At 44.1% G+C, this 22,475-nt stretch overlaps 2 protein-coding genes across 5 annotated transcripts in view; one reads left to right on the plus strand and one right to left on the minus strand.

Moving 5' to 3' along the window:
• HEATR4 (HEAT repeat containing 4) overlaps window positions 1-22,475 on the minus strand; it is a 90,336-nt gene that overhangs the window by 43,375 nt on the left and 24,486 nt on the right. For 3 of the 4 annotated variants that reach the window (XM_061181011.1, XM_061181014.1, XM_061181013.1), the window contains exon 1: window positions 389-1,387. The gene's annotated coding sequence lies outside the window, so the exon portion shown is untranslated. Of the gene's footprint in view, window positions 1-388; window positions 1,388-16,621; window positions 16,757-22,475 lie in introns of those variants that run through there. The other variant, XM_061181012.1, reaches the window with a different exon arrangement.
• Window positions 1,032-22,204, plus strand: LOC133084427 (acyl-coenzyme A thioesterase 1-like). Its single transcript, XM_061181018.1, has 3 exons — window positions 1,032-1,712; window positions 18,284-18,486; window positions 20,958-22,204. The coding sequence occupies exons 1-3, from the start codon at window positions 1,127-1,129 to the stop codon at window positions 21,561-21,563; spliced, it is 1,395 nt and encodes a 464-aa protein (XP_061037001.1). The 5' UTR covers window positions 1,032-1,126; the 3' UTR covers window positions 21,564-22,204.

The raw sequence follows: 22,475 nt of genomic DNA on the forward strand, positions 1-22,475 counted from the left end.
TCCCAAGGCACAACTTTCACCCTCAGGGCCGGGTCCGCAGACCCTGCCCAGCCGTCATCACTGAGGGAGCAAGGTGTCCAGGACCCAACTGGCCCTCAGGGGTCCCTCAGGCTCCTCAGGCCGCCCAAAAGGCGGGGGTCAGGTCCCACAAACTGCGACCCAGGCAGACTACCGCTGCCATTAGGTCGCAGAGGCGGGCATGGGGGAGAGGTTCACCACTGCCTCAAGGCCTGGGCCCCGCCAGTGGGCAGCCTTGGCAAGGGCTCTGAAGCCCTACAGGACACAGCCCCCAGCCTGTCCTGGGGCTCCCCAGGGCACCTGCTGGCAGGAGGCTGCGGAGGGCCTGGAGGGCCCCAGGGAGAAGGCCGTGATCTGATCCACCTCTTACCTCACTCTCCGCTGGAGGACCACCGCCGGGCAAACAGTTGCCGGAGCAGGACCGCTAATCGCCTCTCTAACCTTCCCGCTTTGGAGTTCTCACGGTAACCGGTCGCCCAGGGTAACTGCGTGCAGCAACGGCTGCGCGCCAAGGGCTGCTCGCTGCCCTGCTCCACCACAGGATCCCGAGCAGGCTCAGGGGCTCGGTCCCGCCGAGGGGCCGGCGCTGCCTCAGCTGCCGTCTGCCTTAGCAGCTGGGCTGGGGGCGGGGGCGGGGGCGGGGGCAGAGACCGGGGTCGACCCGTTCGGCCTCGGGCCCGCGTCGGAGCCAATCGGGCGGCTGGCTGCAGGAGGCGGCAGCGGCCTCACGCTCCTACATCATGGAGGCTCCGGGGTCCGGCCGGCGCGCCCTGCCCTATTACATTAATTTTGGAGACTGGACACTTTGTTAAGTGCCGGGTTCCTTCAGGGGCAGCCCGGTCCAGCCCACACTGCACGAGCCAAAGAGCTTCTGAGAGGCAAAACTAGGAAAATTTTTCCCAACATAAAGTTCCTGTGTGTCTGCTTTCGCTTTTAAAGGTCGGCCACTGATTGGCAGGACTTCGCGGCCCTCCAAAGAGTTATAGCAGGCTGCTCGGCCCCATTAGGCCTTAGACTGCAGATAGGCAGCCTGTCGCTAGAGGGACTCTAGTTTCTAACTTTCTTCACAGCCCTCTTCAGTTGACCCGAGATCTGAAAAAGGCGCAAAATGGTGGTCGCATTTCCGGCTCTCCTGCGACCCTTCCGACTCTGTCGATGGGACCCGACACCCTGGGCGCGGTTGGCAGGGCCTACAAAGCTGAGGACCGGTGACCCAAACTCTTGGGCCCCTGCCAGGATGGCGGCGACAGTGACGCTGGAGCCCGCTGTCCGCTGCCGCTGGGACGAGCCGGTGCGCATCGCCGTGCACGGCCTGGCCCCGGGGCAGCCGGTCACGCTGCGCGCGTCCCTGCGCGACGAGAAGGACGCGCTCTTCCGAGCCCACGCGCGCTACTGCGCCGACGCCTACGGCCAGCTGGACCTGGAGCGCGCCCCCGCGCTGGGCGGCAGCTTCACGGGGCTCGAGCCCATGGGGCTCCTCTGGGCTCTGGAGCCCGAGAAGCCCTTGCTGCGGCTGGTGAAGCGGGACGTGCAGACGCCCTTCGCCGTGGAGCTGGAGGTGCTCGATGGCCACGACCCGGAGGCTGGAGGGCTCCTGGGCCGGGCGGTGCAGGAGCGCGACTTCCTGGCGCCAGGGGTGCGGCGCGAGCCCGTGCGCTCGGGCCGGGTGCGCGCCACGCTCTTCTTGCCGCCGGGTAAGTCCCCTGCTTCCCTAACTGTTTATCTTGTCTGTGAGAGAGAAAGGCAGTAAGTAGGTAGCTCCCAACATTCCGAAGCTCTGTGGGGCCTGAAAATTTCGAGGAGACAAGAATGGAACGTAAGGCTGGCTGGGGAGGTGGCTCTGCTGCTCCAAGACAGAGGTCAGAACGAAGACATCGCAAGGAAAGGGTAAAGATAGTTGTAATTTAAAAAAAAAAAAAAAGTATAAGGAGTTTCCAGTTTTTAAAGTTTTCTTTCTAAAGTTTCTCAGTTTTACAACGTTGCTTCTAACTCCCAGAGTATATTAAGATTTAAGAAAATTACCATGAAGGAAGAAGGCCTCTTGCTATCCACTGGAAATCTTCTGAATTATTGGTTAATTTTACCATTACATAAAAAGTAACAGGCCAATGAAAAAGTTAAAAGATGCTTTTCCTGATTAGGATCAGGGAAATGCAAAATAAAACTACACACTACATTAAACACCCTCAAAATTTAGAAGTCTAACATTACCAGTTTTTGACCAGTATGTGGAGGAAAAGGAACTCCCATACACTGCTATAAGGAACACAATTGGGGCTTCCCTGGTGGTGCAGTGGTTAAGAATCCGCCTGCCAATGCAGAGGACACGGGTTCAAGCCCTGGTCCGGGAAGATCCCACATGACACCGAGCAACTAAGCCTGTGCACCACAACTACTGAGCCTGCGCTCTAGAGCCTGTGAGCCACAACTACTGAAGTCCGTGCTCCACAACAAGAGAAGCCACCACATTGAGAAGCCCATGCACTGCAAAGAGTAGCCCCTGCTCACCGCAACTAGAGAAAGCCCGCCAGCAGCAACAAAGACCCAATGCAGCCAAAAATAAATAAATAAAATAAATAAAATTTTTTTAAAAAGGAACACAATTATTCATCTACCTGGAAAAAATTGCTTTTACTTAGAAAGTTGACTGTCATTCTACTCCTGGTGCACCAATAGATATTTATGTTTGTAAGAGCAAAAACAACTGGAAGCAGCCTAAATGTCCATCAGCAATAAAACTGATGAATAAATTGAGGTATATTTATAGCACAAAAGTGATTGAACTATAGTCACAAGAATCAAGGGACTTCCCTGGTGGTCCAGTGGTTAAGAATCTGCCTTCCAATGCAGGGGACGTGGGTTCCATCCCTGGTGAGGGAACTAAGATCCCACATGCCGCAGGGCAACTAAGCCCGCGTGCCACAGCAACTAAGACCCCACGCAGCCAAAAATAAGTAAATAAATATTTTTTAAAAACCAAGAATCAAGATGGATGAACCTCAAAAACAGTGTTGACGGAAACATCAAGTCCCCAAAGAACACATTCAGTATCATTACATTCAGATAAAATTCAAAAAATAGGCAAAATAAACAAAATGCCATTTAAGGTATACTTACAAGTAGTAAGACTGTAAAGAAAATCAAGAGATTGATAAAATTCAGAATAGTGGAAAGTGAGGGAAGGGGAACAGGTACTGACAGGGCTTTGACGGTTAGTACTGAATTATTAAAGTTCTGCTTGTAAAGTATTTGCCTTATAAATAGTCCTTAAAATTTGCACATTAAATGCAAACTTTTAATGTAAATAGTGAAAATGTGACATAACTAGACTTATACAAAGTAGGTAGCTTTTTGAGTCTAGCATAATGTATTTGAGATTCATTCCTGTTGCTCCATATATTGGTAGTTCCTTCTTCTTGTGTCTTAGAAGTTTCCCATTAGATGGATGTGGCACAGTTTGTTTATTCTTTCGCCAGTTGGAGGACATTTGGGTTTCAAGTCTTTGGGGATTAGGAATAAAGTCACTGGAAATGCTTGCATCCAAGTTTTTGTGTGAACACAAGTTTTCATTTTTCTTGGGTAAATACCAGGGAGTGAGATTGCTGGGTCATAACCTAAGTGTACGTTTAACTTTATAAGAAATTGTAAGCTGTTTTCCAAAGTGATTGTATCATTTTGCATCCCCACTGTTGCCCTTAAAAATAAAAGTTAGTTATTTGACTAACAAAAAATGGGTTAATTTGGGAATAGCAGAGAATTGCAAATTGGAACAAGCAAGCTACGGCAAAAGGCAAAAACCATAAGCAAGTGCAACAAAGCAAGGAGAAGAACGCTATTTTGTAGAGAAAAAGGAGGAAGCTGGGAGGGGTTGTTTTGAACAAAAGTCCATCAGAGAAAAGAGAGTTTGGGATAATGGTGATTTTTCATTGCTGAGTTGCTGGGGTAGTCAGTTTCTTGGAGGGGAGGCCATTTACATCTTTTGCTGTTGGGGCCTGTAGTTGATGATTCTTTCCTGTTGATGATCTTTCTGTTGTGATCTGTAATTGACAATTCTTCCTATAATTGACATGGAGTGGTACTGCAGGAGAGCTCCCCAATTCTGTCCTCCTGACTCCATTGTAGTGAGGTTTCCCTTTATTAGTTTTCACATTTCTCCCTTTTAATCACGATCTTTCTCCAAAAACATCAATGATCAAGAGTCAGTGGAGTGGCTTTTTGTCCTTCTGTGTCAGGAAGGACCTTTCCTGGCTGTCATGTCCCTTGTTAGAGGGAAACTGCACAGAGTGGAAACCTATTGAGGTCACATTTGAGTAACAAGGAGGGGTAGGAGGGAGAACTTTCAGGCACTTTCCATCTATAGTCCATATTTCTCAAGACCCTAAGAACTAGAGATCATCTCTTTTGGCGTATATCATTTTTACAGAGGTTTGACAGGAAACAAGTATAGAATCAAAAGTAACATGACAATTCCAAATTGTATGATGATTCTAAACCGGGATCCTAGGCCTGAAGATAGCCAACTGAATAAATATTTATTGGCACTTATTCTGATTTCGGGGAGAAAAGTTCTCCCTACTGAGGCGAACCCAGAGCCATGGATGCCTCCTGGAAATCCCTGTTTAAAGCAGCCAGGAAAGCAAAATAGACTAGCGAATACAACAAGAGCACACTCAATCTAAAACAATTAACCAAGTGCATTCAGGAAGGTACAGTGCAGGCATAAACATGAGGCAACAGCTAATGAACTCTTCATGAAGAAAGCAGAACTTCAAAGACATTTTAAAACAGTATTCTTACCTTAAAAGAACCGTTTGTAACCAAATGTGTTATTAGTGGCATAGCATATGAGGTTGCAAGTTCCGTTACCCTGAATTTGGATAAGAATCCAGAGTCAGTTAATAGTCCAGATGAAAAGACTAATGTGAATCCTGAACTTTCTAACAGTACTGGCCCTGACATCTTAGCAAAGCTGTTTGGTTAGATGTCGTGTGCTTCAATTCTGGGAAATCTTTACTTTCAGGTCATCCTATGATGTGAGGTCCAGTGAGGGTTTGGTGCTTTTTTTAGATGTGTCATGTGAAATGAAGAGTCTATTCCCTCGAGTTTGGCAGCACAAGGGTTGGTTAGCAGTACTTGAAAGGGGCCTTCCCAGTGGGGTTAAAAGAGTCTTTCTGGAGGTGTTTTTTTCAATAGAGGAAATCTCCAGAATACAAGGTATGATGCTTAAGGTCTTCATCTCCTGGGATTGCTCTGTGACAAGATTGCTCTACCAAAGCATGATTATTTTTAATGGAAGCAACTAGGTCTTTACAGTATGAAATATACCTCCTTTTATCAGCTGTGAATCAAAAGAGGCAGGGGCCAGGTGCATTGGATGTCTTGTGACTATCTCAAAGGGTTAGAGTTTATGAGTTCCAAAGGGGGTGGATCTGAGATTTAGAAGGACCAACAGCAATGCTTTTGGCCAAGTTATTTGGAGGGTTTGTACGAATTTTGCCAAATGAGTCTTTTTTTAAAAAAAAATTTAAATATTTATTTATTGGCTGCGCCGGGTCTTTAGTTGCGGCACTTGGGATCTTTGTTGCGGCATTCAGACTTCTTAGTTGCTGCATGCGGACTTCTTAGTTGCAGCATGTGGACTGTTAGTTGCGGCATGCATTCGGGATCTAGTTCCCCGACCAGGGATTGAATCCCGGCCCCCTGCATTGGGTACGCAGAGTCTTACCCACTGGGCCACCAGGGAAGTCCCACCAATTGAGTCTTTGTTGTTGTTTTTTTTTTTGGCTGCATTGGGTGTCCGTTGCGGGCTCTAGAGCACAGGCTCAGTAGTTGTGGTGCACGGGTTTAGTTGCTCTGCGGCATGTGGGATCTTCCTGGACCAGGGCTTGAACCCGTGTCCCCTGTATTGGCAGGTAGATTCTTAACCACTGCGCCACCAGGGACGTCCCCAGTTGACTCTTAATAGTGCCCTTAGTTTGTTTGACTTACCCTGAAGATCGAGTATGGTAAGTAAGCACAGTGAAAGTGTTGTAAAACCAGCCAAACAGCACAGACTTATTGAAGTACCTGCCCGGTAAAATGGGTTCCCCGATCGCTATGCAGTTCAGGAGGGGTTCCCCAGGTAGGGATAATTTTTTCTAACAGAATTTTAGCTATAGCAGAAGCAGTGACCTGTCTACAGGGGAAAGCTTCAGTCCAGTGAGAAAACATACAAACCGTGACCAAAACATATTTAGATTCATGAGAAAGAGGAGACTGTATGAAATCTATTTGCCAAAACTTGAATGGCCCGTTAGACAGTAAGTGTCCCGGAACAGTGTGAACAGGTTTTCCTGGATTCTAGCTTGAGCAGGTGGGGCAAGTGAGGTGTAGGCACTTTTTGTGACTTTATTTATATTTCCCCACCAATATTTGTTCGTGAATGCTATCATTTTGTCAGCAGACTAATGGCTTAATGCATGTACAGTGGTAAGTAGTGGGAATTTTAGAATTTCTGGTAAGACCAGATTGTTGTTTTATAGTAAAGTATATAGGGGCTGGGTCATATGAAAAAATTTGGAATCCAATTTTGACAGTTGACAGCTAGCCTGAGAAAACCTCATAATTGGCACTTAATTTTAGGTTTCGGGAAGTACAGGATGCCCCATCTACTTGGAACCAAATGTAGTCCTTCTTCCATAATCAGGTGTCCTAAATATCCAACTTGCATTAGAGCAAACTGCAATTTTTCTTTGGAGACTTTGTGTCCCTTGAAGGCCAAAAGTTTTAACAGGTGGATGTTGTCTTCCCATGAAGAGTTTTGAGGCGAGCAGAGAAGCAAATCATCTGTGTATTGTGACAAAGTAGAGCCTGCAGAAACGTTCATATCACCCCAATCAGCTTTCAAGACTTGTGAAAAGTAGGAGGGACTCTCTGTGAAAGCCTGGGGCATTACTGTCCAGGTGTATTGCCTTTCTTCTCAAGTGAAAGCAAACATGTATTGGCTAGGCTCGTCAATTAAAATGCTAAAGAATGCACTGTATAAATCAGTTACAGTGAAAAAGTTTCTGGGACTAGATGTCAGTAGTGTGTGTGGGTTAGGAACAGCAAGGTGTCAAGGGATGACAGTGTTTATTGCTTGTAAGTCCTGGACAAACCTCCTGGCTCAGCCATTGGGTTTTCTCACAGCTAAAATAGGGGTGTTCCAGGGACTAGTACAGGGGATAATGAAGCCCTGAGGATTGTAATCCTCTATTATGGGTTTGATACCTTGCAGGGTACTGATTAATTTTGGGAGAGGTTTTGAGAGATCTGTTTGAATGTTGATAGGAGTTGCACTGTGGATTCCTCCAATATCACTTGAAATTTTGCCTGTAAAGAGGATGATGGTAGCTGATCCAGTCAGGACAATTGATCAGTGTCTCCCAGATTCAGCTACAGTGCCGTCAGTAATGGAGCCAATAAAGGATGTCAAAGAGTCATTTAATTCACTTGGTTGGCTATTTTGATTGGTACTGTCAAATTCCAGAATTATTTCCCTGTTGTGGGAGAGAGAAATTCCAGTATAATCCTTTTCTGAGTCTCAGCCTAATAAATGAATAGGGACAGAGGAACTCAGGAGAAAAGGGCGTATATCTGTCAAGGGCCTAAACAAAAGGGAATAGGTTCAGAGACGAGAACTTCTTGAGAATCATTAGAGAGCCCCACTATTTGAACTATTTTAGAACTCCAAAGCAGGGGCTGCTTTACAGCAGTGGGGTTGAGCATGGAGAGTGTAGCTCTGGTGTGTCATTAAGGACAGAGAGAGCTTCATCCCCAATCTGGAGAAATGTTTCTCCAAGTGAATTAAGAAGGATTGGGAACAGTTCCTGTAGTTCCTCAGAGCCCCGTCATTGGAAATTAGGAGGACATTGGAAAGGCTGACTAGAGGCCTGAAGGCACCTGGAGCATTAAAATTTGTAAAAATCTTTTTCAATGTCCGGGCTCTTTGCAATAATAGGAAAAACTAGGAGGGATTTTGGCTCTGTTTAGGGGCCTTCATTTGCCAGAGTTGAAAATCAAGAAGTCTAGTGGTCTTTCTTTTAGGTGACTCATCTAGGGTGTGAGTGAGCTGATTTGCCAGATTAACTAAATCTGGAGTGGACATAGTTTCCCATTCCACCCTGCTTGTTTTAACTAAAAGAGGAAGATCCTGGCTCAGCACATAAATACACATAGAGTCAAAGGCTACCTGAGTGGATTCACCATATGAAGGAAGACCAGAATTTGCTTTGAAAACAATCTGAAATCAATTCTACTAGTCATGAACAGGTTCATCAGATTTTTGTGTGCAAGCCTGAATTTTGTTCCAATCAGTAGTTTTAGGAAAAGCTACTGTAATTGCTCGGTAGAGGTTTTCAGCAAGTATTCTAGCATTTTGCCAAAAGTTAGGGGTTTGTTTTTCTAAATCCTGTTCAGGATGTTCTCATCAGGGACGCCTCATCCAACGTTTGGGTTGACCTCACCAACAAGCAGGTGGACTAACTGATAGAAATCTAAGCAACCAGCTTGGTAAGTTTGAATAACTGTGTTAAACTCTTCAGCAAACCTATGAGGGTCCTCAGTTACTTTAAAAACTCTTCAACTATGGCTCCCAGTTTGGCTTTAGTCCAGGGAACATAAGAAATTTGGGGTTTATTTGGGTCCTCAGAAGACATAATTTTAGAGGGGCAGATTCTGATAGGTTCAGAGGAGGAGGGAGTAGAGAGAAGTTCAGGGAAAAAGGGAAACTCAGTGAGAGCATTAGAACGGGGAAACTGAGGCATAGAGGAGGTGGAGGCAGTGCAGCAGGGAAGGAGGGGGGTGGCATTAGAGGTGGGGCCTGAACACAGTAAGGTGGCTGCCATATGTCTGGAGACAAAGAAGGGGAGAGGGAAAGAGAGGCCTCAGAAGCCTTTTGACTTCTTTAGTTGTTTGTTTGCCTCAGTTACCTTAGAAATTGTAATTTGCAGAGAGGTAATTTTAGATTCCCGATATTGTTTGGAAGCCTCAAAATGCCAATTAAAATGGGTGTCCAATTCAGTTTTAAGAAAAGTAAGTAGAACTTCCCTGGTGGCGCAGTGGTTAAGAGTCCGCCTGCCAGTGCAGGGGACACGGGTTTGAGCCCTGGTCCGGGAAGATCCCACATACTGCAGAGCAACTAAGCCCATGCACCTCAACTACTGAGCCTGTGTTCTAGAGCCTGTGAGCCACAGCTACTGAGCCCATGCACCGCAACTACTGAAGCCCCGGCACCTAGAGCCCGTGCTCCGCAACAAGAGAAGCCACCGCAGTGAGAAACCTACGCACCACAACTGAAGAAAGCCCGCGTACAGCAATGAAGACCCAACACAGCCAAAAATAAATAAATAAACTTACTTAAAAAAAAGAAAAGTAAGTTTGGGGAGCTCAAAAGTTCCCCATCATGTCGATTGGTGTTCTAAATTATGTTTCTTAGGGCTGTCCATTTAGTTAGAAATGCACATGAGGAGGGACCAAAGTTTTTAAACATAAAACCGGCTGGAGTCCCAGAAGCGGGGGCATCGTCAAAGCATTTTGATGACTGGGATCCCATTTCTTAAAGGTTTTTCTCTAGAGCAAAAAGAAAAATTCCTAAACAGCACAGTTCCAATAGGAACATCCCAGTTCCTAAAGAAATCAGACCCAAGGCTAAAGGAATAAAGGACAAAGCCTTTTTTTTTAATTGGAGTATAATTGCTTTAAAATGTTGTGTTAGTTTCTGCTGTACAATGAAGTGAATCAGCTATATGTATACCTATATCCCCTCCATCTTGGACTTCCCTCCCACCCCCCCATCCCACCCATCTAGGTTGTCACAGAGCACCGAGCTGAGCTCCCTGTGCTCTACAGCAGGTTCCCACTAGCTAGCTATTTTACAAATGGTAGTGTATTTATGTCAAACCTAATCTCCCAATTCATCCCACCCTCCCCTTCCCCCCACCATGTCCACATGTCCTTTCTTTACGTCTACATCTCTATTCCTGCCCTGCAAATAGGTTCATCTGTACCATTTTTCAAGATTCCACATATATGTGTTAATATACAATATTTGTTTTTCTCTCTGGATTACTTCACTCTGTATGACAGACTCTAGGTCTATCCACATCTCTACAAATGACCCAGTTTCATTCCTTTTTATGGCTGAGTAATATTCCATTGTTTATATGTACCACATCTTCTTTATCCATTCATCTGTCATTGGACATTTAGATTGTTTCCATGTTTCCATGTCCTGGCTATTGTAAATAGTGCTGCAATTAACATTGGGGTACATGTGTCCTTTTGAATTATGGTTTTCTCAGGGTATATGCCCAGCAGTGGGATTGCTGGATCATATGGTAGTTCTATTTTTAGTTTTTTAAGGAACCTCCATACTGTTCTTCATAGTGGCTGTATCAATTTACATTCGCACCAACAGTGCAAAAGGGTTCCCTTTTCTCCACACCCTCTCCAGCATTTATTGTTTGTAGATTTTTTGATGATGGCTATTCTGACCTGTGTGAGGTGATACCTCACTGTAGTTTTGATTTGTGTTTCTCTAATAATTAGTGATGTTGAGCTTCTTTTCATGTGCCTCTTGGCCATCTGTATGTCTTCTTTGGTGAAATGTCTGTTTAGGTCTTCCACCCATTTTTTTAATTCGGTTGTTTGTTTTTTTGATATTGAGCTTCATGAGCTGTTTGTACGTTTTGGAGATTAATCTTTTGCCCGTTGCTTTATTTTCAAATATTTTCTCCCATTCTGAGGGTTGTCTTTTCATCTTGTTTATGGTTTCCTTTGCTGTGCAAAAGCTTTTAAGTTTAATTAGGTCCCATTTGTTTATTTTTGTTTTTATTTTCATTACGCTAGGAGGTGGGTCAGAAAAGATCTTGCTGTGGTTTATGTCAAAGAGTGTTTTTCCTATGTTTTTGTCTAAGAGTTTTATAGTGTCTGGTGTTACATTTAGGTCTTTAATTCATTTTGAGTTTATTTTTGTGTATGGTGTTAGGGAGTGTTCTAATTTCATTCTTTTACATGTAGCTGTCCAGTTTTCTCAGCACCACTTATTGAAGAGGCTGTCTTTTCTCCATTGTGTGTTCTTGCCTCCTTTGTCATAAATTAGGTGACCACGAGTGTGTGGGTTTATCTCTGGGCTTTCGATCCTGTACCATTGATCGATATTTCTGTTTTTGTGCCAGTACCATACTGTCTTGATTACTGTAGCTTTGTAGTATAGTTTGAAGTCAGGGAGCCTGATTCCTCCAGCTACATTTTTCTTTCTCAAGATTGCTTTGTCTATTTGGGGTCTTCAGTGTTTCCATACAAATTGTAAAAATTTTTTGTTCTATTTCTGTGAAGAATGCCATTGGTAGTTTGATAGGGATTGCATTGAATCTGTAGATTGCTTTGGGTAGTATAGTCATTTTCACAATATTGATTCTTCCAATCCAAGAACATGGTATATTTCTCCATCTGTTTATTTCATCTTTGATTTCTTTCATCAATATTTTATAGTTTTCTGAGTATAAGTCTTTTGCTCCTTAGGTATGTTTATTCCTAGGTATTTTATTCTTTTTGTTGTGGTGGTAAATGGGATTGTTTCCTTAATTTCTCTTTCTGATTTTTCATTGTTAGTGTATAGGAATGCAAGAGATTTCTGTGCATTAATTTTGGATACTGCAACCTTACCAAATTCATTGATTAGTTCTAGTAGTTATTCTGGTGGCATCTGTAGGATTTTCTATGTATAGTTCATGTCATCTGCAAACAGTGACAGTTTTACTTCTTTTCCAATTTGTTTTCCTTTTATTTCTTTTTCTTCTCTGATTGCCATGGCTAGGACTTCCAAAACTATGTTGAGTAAGAGTGGCGAGAGTGGACATCCTTGTCTTGTTCCTGATCTTAGTGGAAATGCTTTCAGTTTTTCACCATTGAGAATGATGTTTGCTGTGGGTTTGTCATATATGGCCTTTATTATGTTGAGGTATCTTCCCTCTCTGCCCATTTTCTGGAGAGTTTTTATCATAAATGAGTGTTGAATTTTGTCAAAAGCTTTTTCTGCATCTATTGAGATGACCATATGCTTTTTATTCCTTAATTTGTTACTATGGTGTATCACATTGACTGATTTGTGTATATTGAAGAATCCTTGCATCCCTGGGATAAATCCCACTTGATCATGGTGTATGATCCTTTTAATGTGCTGTTGAATTCTGTTTTCTAGTATTATGTTCAGTATTTTTGCATCTATGTTCATCAGTGATATTGGTCTGTAATTTTCTTTTTTTGTGGTATCTTTATCTGGTTTTGGTATCAGGGTGATGGTGGCCTTATAGAATGAATTTGGGAGTGTTCCTCCCTCTGCAGTTTTTTGGAAGAGTTTGAGAAGGATAGGTGTTAGCTCTTCTCTAAATGTTTGATAGAATTTGCCTGTGAAGATATCTGGTCCTGGGCTTTTGTTTGTTGGAAGATTTTTAATTACAGTTGCAATTTCATTATTTATGATAGGTCTGTTTATATTTTCTGGTTCTTCCTGGCTCAAATTGTACCTTTCCAAGAATTTGTCCATTTCTTCCAGGTTGTCCATTTTATTGGCATATAGTTGTTTGTAGTAGTCTCTTATAATCCTTTGTATTTCTGAGGTGGCAGTTGTGATTTCTCCTTTTTCATTTCTAATTGTATTGATTTGCTTCCTCTCCCTTTTTTTCTTGATGAGTCTGGCTAAAGGTTTATCAATTTTGTTTATCTTCTCAAAGAACCAGCTTTTAGTTTTATTGATCTTTGCTATTGTTTCCTTCATTTATTTTTCATTTACTTCTGATCTGATCTTTATGATTTCTCTCCTTCTACTGACTTTGGGTTTTCTTTGTTCTTCTTTCTTTAGTTGCTTTAGTTGTAAGGTTAGATTGTTTGAGATTTTTCTTGTTTCTTGAGGTGAGATTGAATTGCTATAAACTTCCCTTTAGAACTGCTTTTGCTGCATCCCATAGGTTTTGGGTCGTCGTGTCTTCATTGTCATTTGTTTCTATGTATTTTTTAATTTCTTCTTTGATTTCTTCAGTGATCTCTTGGTTATTTAGTAGCGCACTGTTTAGCCTCCATGTATTTGTGTTTTTTACAGTTTTTTTTCCTGTAATTGATTTCTAATCTCATAGTGTTGTGGTCAGAAAAGATGCTTGATATGATTTCAGTTTTCTTAAATTTTCCAAGGCTTGATTTGTTACCCAAGATGTGATCTATCCTGGAGAATGTTCCATGTGCTCTTGAGAAGAAAGTGTATTCTGCCACTTTCAGGTGGAATGTCCTATAAATATCAATTAAATCTATCTGGTCTAGGGACTTCCTTGGTGGCACAGTGGTTAAGAATCTGCCTGCCAATGCAGGGGACATGGGTTTGATCCCTCGTCCGGGAAGGTCCCACATGCCACGGAGCAACTAAGCCCCTGCACCACAACTACTGAGCCTGCGCTGTAGAGCCTGAGAGCCACAACTATTGAGCCCAGGTGCCACAACTACTGAAGACCGAGCGCCAAGAGCCCGTGCTCCGCAACAAGAGAAGCCACTGCAATGAGAAGCCCGCGCACTGCAATAAAGAGTAGCCCCCGATCGCCGCAACTAGAGAAAGCCCTCACGCAGCAACGAAGACCCAACGCAGCCAAAAATAACTAACTAACTAAATTAATTAATTTTTAAAAATCTATTTTGTCTATTGTGTCATTTAAAACTTGTGTTTACTTATTTGTTTTCTGTTTGGATGATCTGTCCATTGGTGTAAGAGGGGTGTTAAAGTCCCCTACTCTTATTGTGTTACTGTCGATTTGCCATTTTATGGTTGTTAGCATTTGCCTTATGTATTGAGGGGCTCCTATGTTGGGTGCATAAATATTTATAATTGTTATGTCTTCTTTTTGGATTGATCCCTTGATCATTATGTAGTGTCCTTCCTTATCTCTTGTAACAGTCTTTATTTTAAAGTCTATTTTATCTGAAGTGAGTATTGCTATTCCAGCTTTCTTTTGATTTCCATGTGCATGGAATATCTTTTTCCATCCCTTCACTTTCAGTCTATATGTGTCCCTAGGTCTGAAGTGGGTCTCTTGTAGCCATCATGTATTTGGGTCTTGTTTCTGTATCCATTGAACCAGTCTGTGTTGAGCCTGGTTGGAGCATTTAATCCATTTACATTCAAGGTTATTATCCATATGTATGCTCCTGTTACCATTTTCTTAATTGTTTTGGGTTTGTTTTTGTGGGTCTTTTTCTTCTTTTGTGTTTCCCACCTAGAGAAGTTCCTTTAGCATTTGTTGTAAAGCTGGTTTGGTGGTGCTGAATTCTCTTAGCTTTTGCTTGTCTGTAAAGCTTTTGATTTCTCTGTTGAATCTGAATGAGATCCTTGCTGGGTAATCTTGGTTGTAGGTTTTTTTCTTTCATCACTTTAAGTATATCCTGCCACTCCCTTCTGGCCTGCAGAGTTTCTGCTGAAAAATCAGCTGATAATCTTATGGGGATTCCTTTGTATGTTATTTGTTGCTTTTCCCTTGCTGCTTTTAATATTTTTTCTTTGAATTTAATTTTTGTTAGTTTGATTAGTATGTGTCTTGGTGTGTTTCTCCTAGGGTTTATCCTGTATGGGACTCTCTGTGCTTCCTGGACTTGGGTGACTATTTCCTTTCCCATATTAGGGAAATTTTCCATTATAATGTCTTCGAATATTATCTCAGACCCTTTCTTTTTCTCTTCTTCTTCTGGGACCCCTATAATTCAAATGTTGGTGTGTTTAGTGTTGTTCCAGAGGTCTTCGAGATTGTCTTCAATTCTTTTCAATCTTTTTTCTTCATTCTGCTCCTAGGCAGTTATTTCCACCGTTCTGTCTTACAGCTCACTTATTCATTCTTCTGCCTCAGTTATTCTGTTATTGATTCCTTCTAGTGTATTTTTCATTTTAGTTATTGTGTTGTTCATCTATGTTTGTTTGTTTAGTTCTTCTAGACCTTTGTTAAGCATTTCTTGTATTTTCTCAATCTGTGCCTCCATTCTATTTCCAAGACTCTGGATCATCTTTACTATCACTACTCTGCATTCTTTTTCAGGTAGGTTGCCTATTTCTTCTTCATTTATTTGGTTTTGTAGGTTTTTACCTTGCTTCTTCACCTGTGACATATTTTTTTGTTGTCTCATTTTGTTTTTTTTTTGTTTTTTTTTGATGGGTGGGATTGTGTTCCTGTCTTACTGGTTGTTTGGCCTGAGGCTTTCAGCACTGGAGTTTATAGGCTGTTGTGTAGAGCTGGGTCTTTGTGCCAAGATGAGGACCTCCGGGAGACCTCACTCTGGTGAATATTCCCTGGGGTCTGAGGTTCTCTGTTAGGCCAGTGGTTCGGACTTGGCGCTCCCACTGCAGGAGCTCAGGCCGGACCCCCGGCTCATGAACCAAAATCCTGCAAGCTGCGTGGGGTGGCAGAAAAAGAAAAAAAGGAGCAGAACAATAACAAAGAGTAAATAATAAAATTAGAAAACTAAAAGATATGTTAGAAAAAAATTAAAATATAGATGAAACAACAACCAGAAGGTAAAACAGAACCACAATAGCAAAAAAGAGAGAAAAAAAAAAAAGCCTTGGCTGGGGGAGGGGGGCGGGGCTTAAGCAGGAGTGGGGTTTAGGTGGTGGATGGGGCCTATGCTTAGGTCCCAAAGGGCTGGAAAAGGCCCTGCGGGGGTGGGGGGTAGGGCTTAGGCAGGAGGGGCCCAGCAGTGCCTCTGGCCTTGGAGGGTGGAGGACCACGTCCAGGACCCCACAGGCTCCCTGGACCTCAGTTGGGGGGGGGGAGTTAGGTGCGTTCCCCCCCATCCTCCAATCCCAGAGGGTCTGTCCCCCATTGGCCTCTCTTCTTCTTCCCCCCTCCCTCCCTCTTATGCCCCTAGGACCCACACAACCAGAGGGAGCCCCGGAAGGCAGGGTACCAGATGCAGAAGCCCAACAGGCTTCCCAGGGCTGAGTGAGTGGGGGAAACGCCTCCAGTGTTTCCCCTGATCCTCTGATCCTGGATGGCCCCTCCCCACCGTCAGTCTCTCCTCCTCTTCCCCTCTCCTCCCTCCCTCCCACACCCCTAGGACCCACCTGGCCAGAGGGGGCCCCAGAGAAGGAGGACCAGGCTTGGGAGTCCAGCAGGTTTTCCAGGGCCTGAGTGGGTGGGGGAAATGCCCTCCGTGCCTCCCCTGATTCTCTGATCCTGGAGGGCCCTTCCCTGTCTGCCTCTCCTCTTCTCTCTCCAACCCCCCCCCCACCTCCTGTGCCCCTAGGACCCACATGGCCTGGAGAGGGCCTCGGAGGGTGGAGGACACGGCCTGGGAGCCCAGCAGGCTTCCCAGGGCTGATTGGGCAGGGGAAACACAAGGCTCGCTCCCCCCATCTGAACCCCCAAGGGTCCCTCCAGGCGTGGGAACCCCTCCCCTCTCCCAGTCACCCCTCAGGGGCACTGGTCCTGTCGGGGCTCCACTTCTCCTCCCCCTCACTCCCCCCCAGTGTCCCAAAGCCTTTAAATAGATCCCGAATAAAGCTTGGAGAGCTCAAAATGCAGAGAGTGGAGCTTGAAATCCAGGAGAGACTTACCCTCAAACTCCAGGGTCAGCTAGAAGGCAGCAAGCTCAGTGGGCTCTGTGGGTACTGGCACCTGTGTCCTCACCAGCCTGGGAGTTTTGTGGGGTCCTTTTTGGATCCCACTTCTGAACACCAAGTCATGTTGACCTTAAAAATAAAACAGTGGTTTTACCAGCAAAAATGGGTTAATTCTACAATACCAGAGAATTGCAATTCAGGACAAGCAAGCCATAGCAAAAACCATAGGCAAGTCCAACAAAACAAGGAGAGGAATGTTGTTTTATACAGAAAAAGGAATTTGGTAGGGGTTGTTTTTAACAAAAGTCCACTGGAGAAAAGTGACAGTTTAGGGTGATGGTGATTTCTCATTAGCTGAGTTGCTGGGGTAGTTGATTTCTTGGAAGGGATGCAATGTACATCTTTTCTTTTGGGGGTCTGTGATTGATGATTCTTTCCTGTTGATGATTCTTCTGTTGGGATCTGTATTTGACAATTCTTCCTAAAAATGATGTGGAGTGGTACTGCTGAGAGCTCCCCTTCTGTCCTCTGGATCCATTGTTGAGGTTTCCCTTTATTAATTTCACATCACCAGCAGTGTATGAGGGATCCAGCTGTTCCACATCCTCGCTAGCATTTGGCATTGTTGATTTGGGGGCGGGGGGGGGGCGGGAGAGGGCAATGATTTGCTGTTTTCATTATCTGTAAATAATTACTATTTTTAAAAATAAATTTATTTTTTTTGGCTGCATTGGGTCTTCGATGTTGGGTCTTAGTTGCTGTGTGCGGGCTTTCTCTAGTTGCGGCGAGCGGGGGCTACTCTTCGTTGCTGTGCACAGGCTTCTCATTGCAGTGGCTTCTCTTGTTGCAGAGCTTGGGCTCTAGGCGCACGGGCTTCAGAAGTTGTGGCACGCGGGCTCAGTAGTTGTGGCTCATGGGCTCTAGAGCGCAGGCTCAATAGTTGTGGTGCATGGGCTTAGTTGCTCCGTGGCATGTGGGATCTTCCAGGACCAGGACTCAAACCCATGTCGCCTGCATTGGCAGGCAGATTCTCAACCACTGCGCCACCAGGGAAGTCCCTTTAAATTATTTTTAATCACAAAAATAGTACATGGGGCTTCCCTGGTGGCGCAGTGGTTAAGAATCCGCCTGCCAATGCAGGGGACACGGGTTCGTGCCCCGGTCCGGGAGGATCCCACATGCCGCGGAGCGGCTAGGCCCGTGAGCCACAACTACTGAGCCTGCGGGTCTGGAGCCTGTGCTCCGCAACGGGAGAGGCCGCGACAGTGAGAGGCCCGCGCACCGCGATGAAGAGTGGTCCCCGCTCGCTGCGACTGGAGAAAGCCCTCGCACAGAAACGAAGACCCAACACAGCCAAAAATAAATAAATAAATTTATTTTAAAAAAAAATAGTACATGCTTTTTGTAAAAATCTGTGGGGCCTTGAGGCCCCAGGTATAGCGGGGAATGTGGGTTTAGCCTACGCCACAGTCTGGATCTTTGAAGACCAGAGCCATTCAGCATTTCCGCAGTCTGGATCTTTGAAGACCAGAGCCGTTCAGCATTTCTGATTGTCAACAGAAAACTTTGACATCACCAAATAGGTAAAAATGGCTTTTGACGCCACTGCAAAGAGTTTCAAGTATAGTTTAGTCTTGTGTTTTGTTTCTTCCCAAGGACCTGCACCCTTTCCTGGGATTGTGGACATTTCTGGAACTGGACGTGGCCTTCCGGAATATCGAGCTAGTCTGCTGGCTGGGAAGGGTTTTGCTGTGATGGCTCTGGCTTATTATAACTATGAAGACCTCCCCAAGAGCATAGAGAACCTCCACCTGGAGTACTTTGAAGAAGCTATGAACTACCTGCTTAATCACCCTCAGGTTGGAACTTCCTCTAATTTTTATGTTCTACGTATCAGTTCTCCTTCTCTTAAATGCTCTTGGTTTTCACAGAACTTGACAAATTCATGACAGCCCTTCCCTGCCCCCAACACACACTACCTTTCATAGTCGCTTTTCCCAGACAGTTTCCATGCAATTAGATGTTACTGTAATAGATTTCCTGCTAGTAAAGATGTCCTAGTTGGAATTATGGAATTTTAAATTCCAGTATTTTATACTATTTCATTACAAGCGCAAACACATTGAGAACCCTGGGTTTGACTCAGGAAGTAGAGGAAAAGGGGAAGGAGATCAGTGTCTCTAGTTTAAATGTTTGTGTTTAATAAACCTCTCCTCCATGTGCCCCTCTGAGAGCAGAGGATTCAGTTTTAAAGAAGAACCTGGTGACAAAGAACCTAGGTAGTACGGAGTGTTTGGAGGGCTCAGGATATCAGAGGATTAGAAGATAGACCTTGCTCAGGGTATCAGAGGATTAGGAGATAAACCTTGCTTATTTTATAAGTCAATCAGAGCTCAAGGTGGATGGAAGTGCTGGAGCTCTTAGAAAATGTGATGGGGTGTAGTGGAACCAGCACAATATGTTTGATAGAGAAAAGTTAAATTTGAGGTTTGATTTTGCCACTTAACTAGCTTCATGACCTTGGGGCCTCTGTTTCTTCCTCTCAAAAGTTGGGATGACAGTAATATCCCATTCCGAGTATCTTTATGAGAAATAAGTGGCTGAAAACAGTTAAGGGTGCTCTTGTAGAAACCATGACAAAAAAAAAAAAAAAGTGCTGTTGAGAGGTCAATAAAAAGGCATTTGTAACAGAAGAGTTTGGTAATTGACAAGAAGAGTCCTTATGGAATAGGGCAAACCCAAATTACCCTGGAGGGGATTGAGTAGAAAATGAAGAAAGAAAATAACTACAAAGTTTCCCACAAGTTTTGCTGTGAAAGGGAGTAGAAAACTGGGGCAGAGTGGATTTAAGCTCAAAGGATTGTTATTAAAATGTAAGAGGTACTAGAGCTTGGGGTACACTGATGGGGATGAGCCAGTAGAGAAGAAAGTTATGAAGGAGAGAGAGAAGGAGGAAGTAATTGCAGGAGCAAAGTCCCTGAGGATGAGAATAGATGGGGTCCCAAGCACAAGCAGAGGGTGGCCTTGAATTAGAGATACTTTGGAAACAGGAGGGAAGGAGGAGAGCTTGATTCATGTAGAACTAAGTAGACTTGGAAGGGAAAATTGAGAACAAGTTCCTACCTGATAGCTTCTATTTTTAGTGAAGGCGAATAGGGGTTAAAGGGGCTTACAGAGGTAGGAGACAAGGTGGAATGGCCTTTTGGAGAAGTGAAAAGCAAACATCAGGGAAGCAGGATTGAGGGGCAATATGGATGCTTATTTGAAATTTGTGGTCATGACATGAAAGTAAGATCTGTCCGCACAAGCATGTATTTTTTTTTTAATTAATTAATTTATTTTTGGCTGCGTTGGGGCTTCGTTGCTGTGTGCAGGCTTTCTCTAGTTGTGGCAAGTGGGGCTACTCCATTGTGGTGCGCAGGCTTCTCATTGTGGTGGCTTCTCTTGTTGAGGTGCATGGGCTCTAGGCACGCGGGCTCAGTAGTTGTGGCTCACGGGCTCTAGAGCACAGGTTCATTAGTTGTGGTGCATGGGCTTAGTTGCTCCACGGCATGTGGGATCTTCCTGGACCAGGGCTCGAACCCACGTCTCCTGCATTGGCAGGCGGATTCTTAACCACTGCACCACCAGGGAAGCCCGACAAGCATGTATTTTTTTCTCCAGCAGTGTTCATTTGCACAAATGCAGGCCTGGAGGAAGTGAATAACAGGTGTTTTTAACTGAGGTTAGCACTTTTCTAGGCAAGTAGGACCAAAGGGAGAGAGGTATTAAGGGAGTTAGGAGTGTTTGCAGGGGAGCAATAATAATGATGAAGCTTGAAATCTAAGCTGGATGAGGTGGGAAGTGAGAAAATGAGAGAGGTACTGATGGGGAAAAAATGGTAGTCAGGGTCTCAAAGAGGTGGGAGTGGGCAGTACTAAAATGGCTAAACTGGAGGTAAATAAGATGGTGATTAGAGAGTAGAATGCTTGAAGCTGAGATTTTGGAGATGATGTACTTATTGATGACTCGGTTTAGGTTATGACAATGGAAGTGTGTGTCTGAGGTCGGGGAGAAAAAAAGATCATGGGAGGTTTGGAGGTCAAGGAACTGAGAGGCCAAAGTATTTAGTTGTCATCCACATGGTTGAAGACACCAGGAATGGTGATGGAGAAATTGTGGAAAGCAAGGTAAAGAGGAAGGATAAGTCAGTATCCCAAGGCTGCAAACCCTGATAAGTGGGAGAGCCCAGATCCACGCTCAGTTCTAACCGACTCTCAAGTCCAGGCGCTACTCGCCACACTGCACTGTTCATGGACTCATTCTCCTTTTCCCTTTGGCCTTTTCTCAGGTAAAGGGCCCAGGGGTCGGGCTGCTTGGGATTTCCAAAGGAGGCGAACTCTGCCTCTCCATGGCCTCGTTCCTGAAGGGCATCACCGCGGCTGTCATAATCAATGGCTCTGTGGCCAGTGTCGGCGGAACCTTACACTACAAGGGTGAGACACTGCCGCCTGTGGGTGTCAGCCGAAGTCGATTCAAGGTGACCAAAGATGGCCTAGCAGACATTTTGGATGTCCTGAACAGCCCTTTGGAAGGACCTGACCAGAAGAGCTTCATTCCTGTGGAAAGGGCTGAGTGCGCCTTCCTGTTCCTTGTGGGTCAGGATGACCACAACTGGAAGAGTGAATTCTATGCTAATGAGGCCTCTAAACGCTTGCAGGCCCATAGTAAGGCGAAGCCCCAGATCATCTGCTACCCAGGGGCAGGACACTACATTGAGCCTCCTTACTTCCCCATGTGCCGGGCTTCCCTGCACACCTTGGTGGGCAGTCCTGTCATCTGGGGAGGGGAGCCCAGGGCTCATGCCAGGGCCCAGGTGGATGCTTGGCAGCAGCTCCAGACTTTCTTCCACAAACACTTGGGTGGGGAAAAGGGGACAATCCCAGGAATGCTGTAATCATTTATCCTGGGAACAGCTGCCACAATTAGTGTATATGTGTAGTTTTTTTCTTTTTAATAATTACTTCAGTGTTAAAGTGAACGTACCAAGAAATTTTCAAGATATTTATAAATTACATACTTTTTCAGTTGTTTGGGAGGAGAGTGATTCTACAGAAAACACAACAGATGGAGAAAGCATGCCCTTTAGTATCTAACAACACATAACTGACAAGGCTTTAGCTCTGAAAGGAAAAGAGTAATACCTGGTACACAATTGGTGCTCAGTAATTATTTAAATAATTTATTATTGATTTTGTTTAATAATTAATTTATAAATAAATGATTACCTGTGGAAGAAAAGCATATAAAATATCAAAAATATTATCAGATCTGAGTTTCTAATTTAGGAATGGAAGTGAACATCTTAACTGTAAATTACTATACTAGTTACAGAACTACTTAGATGAAAAAAAATTACTAAAAATTTTCAAAGCAAGTATGTTTTTAGTTCTTTGATATCTTCTCCTTGAATGAGTAAGGATTCTCCTCATGCAAGTATATTTTAAGTTATTTTTGTATCTTCACATATGGACCTTTGTGATCTAGTTATTTTGAAAGCTGGTAAAACATTATTTAGATGAATTTCATAAGTGACTTTAATAATCATTAGCATGCAAATAAATGATTCAGTTTTGCACCACTTGATATAAATAGTTCCATATTAAACTTACTAAACTTTTCTAAAGCTTAATGTGTTTAAAATAAAAAACACGTTAATTTGTGATATGGTGTTCCAGTTCCTCAACTTTCTTTTTCAGTAAAGCAATTCCTGACAGGTGTTTTTTCCCGAAATTCAAAAACAGTACAGAACTCTTTTTGTTTTGCCATCTGTTTTTTTCTTCTATACCATTGTGAGGCAGGTGTCATC

Source organism: Eubalaena glacialis, chromosome 2 (assembly GCF_028564815.1).
Source record: "Eubalaena glacialis isolate mEubGla1 chromosome 2, mEubGla1.1.hap2.+ XY, whole genome shotgun sequence".
Taxonomy (NCBI): domain Eukaryota; kingdom Metazoa; phylum Chordata; class Mammalia; order Artiodactyla; family Balaenidae; genus Eubalaena; species Eubalaena glacialis.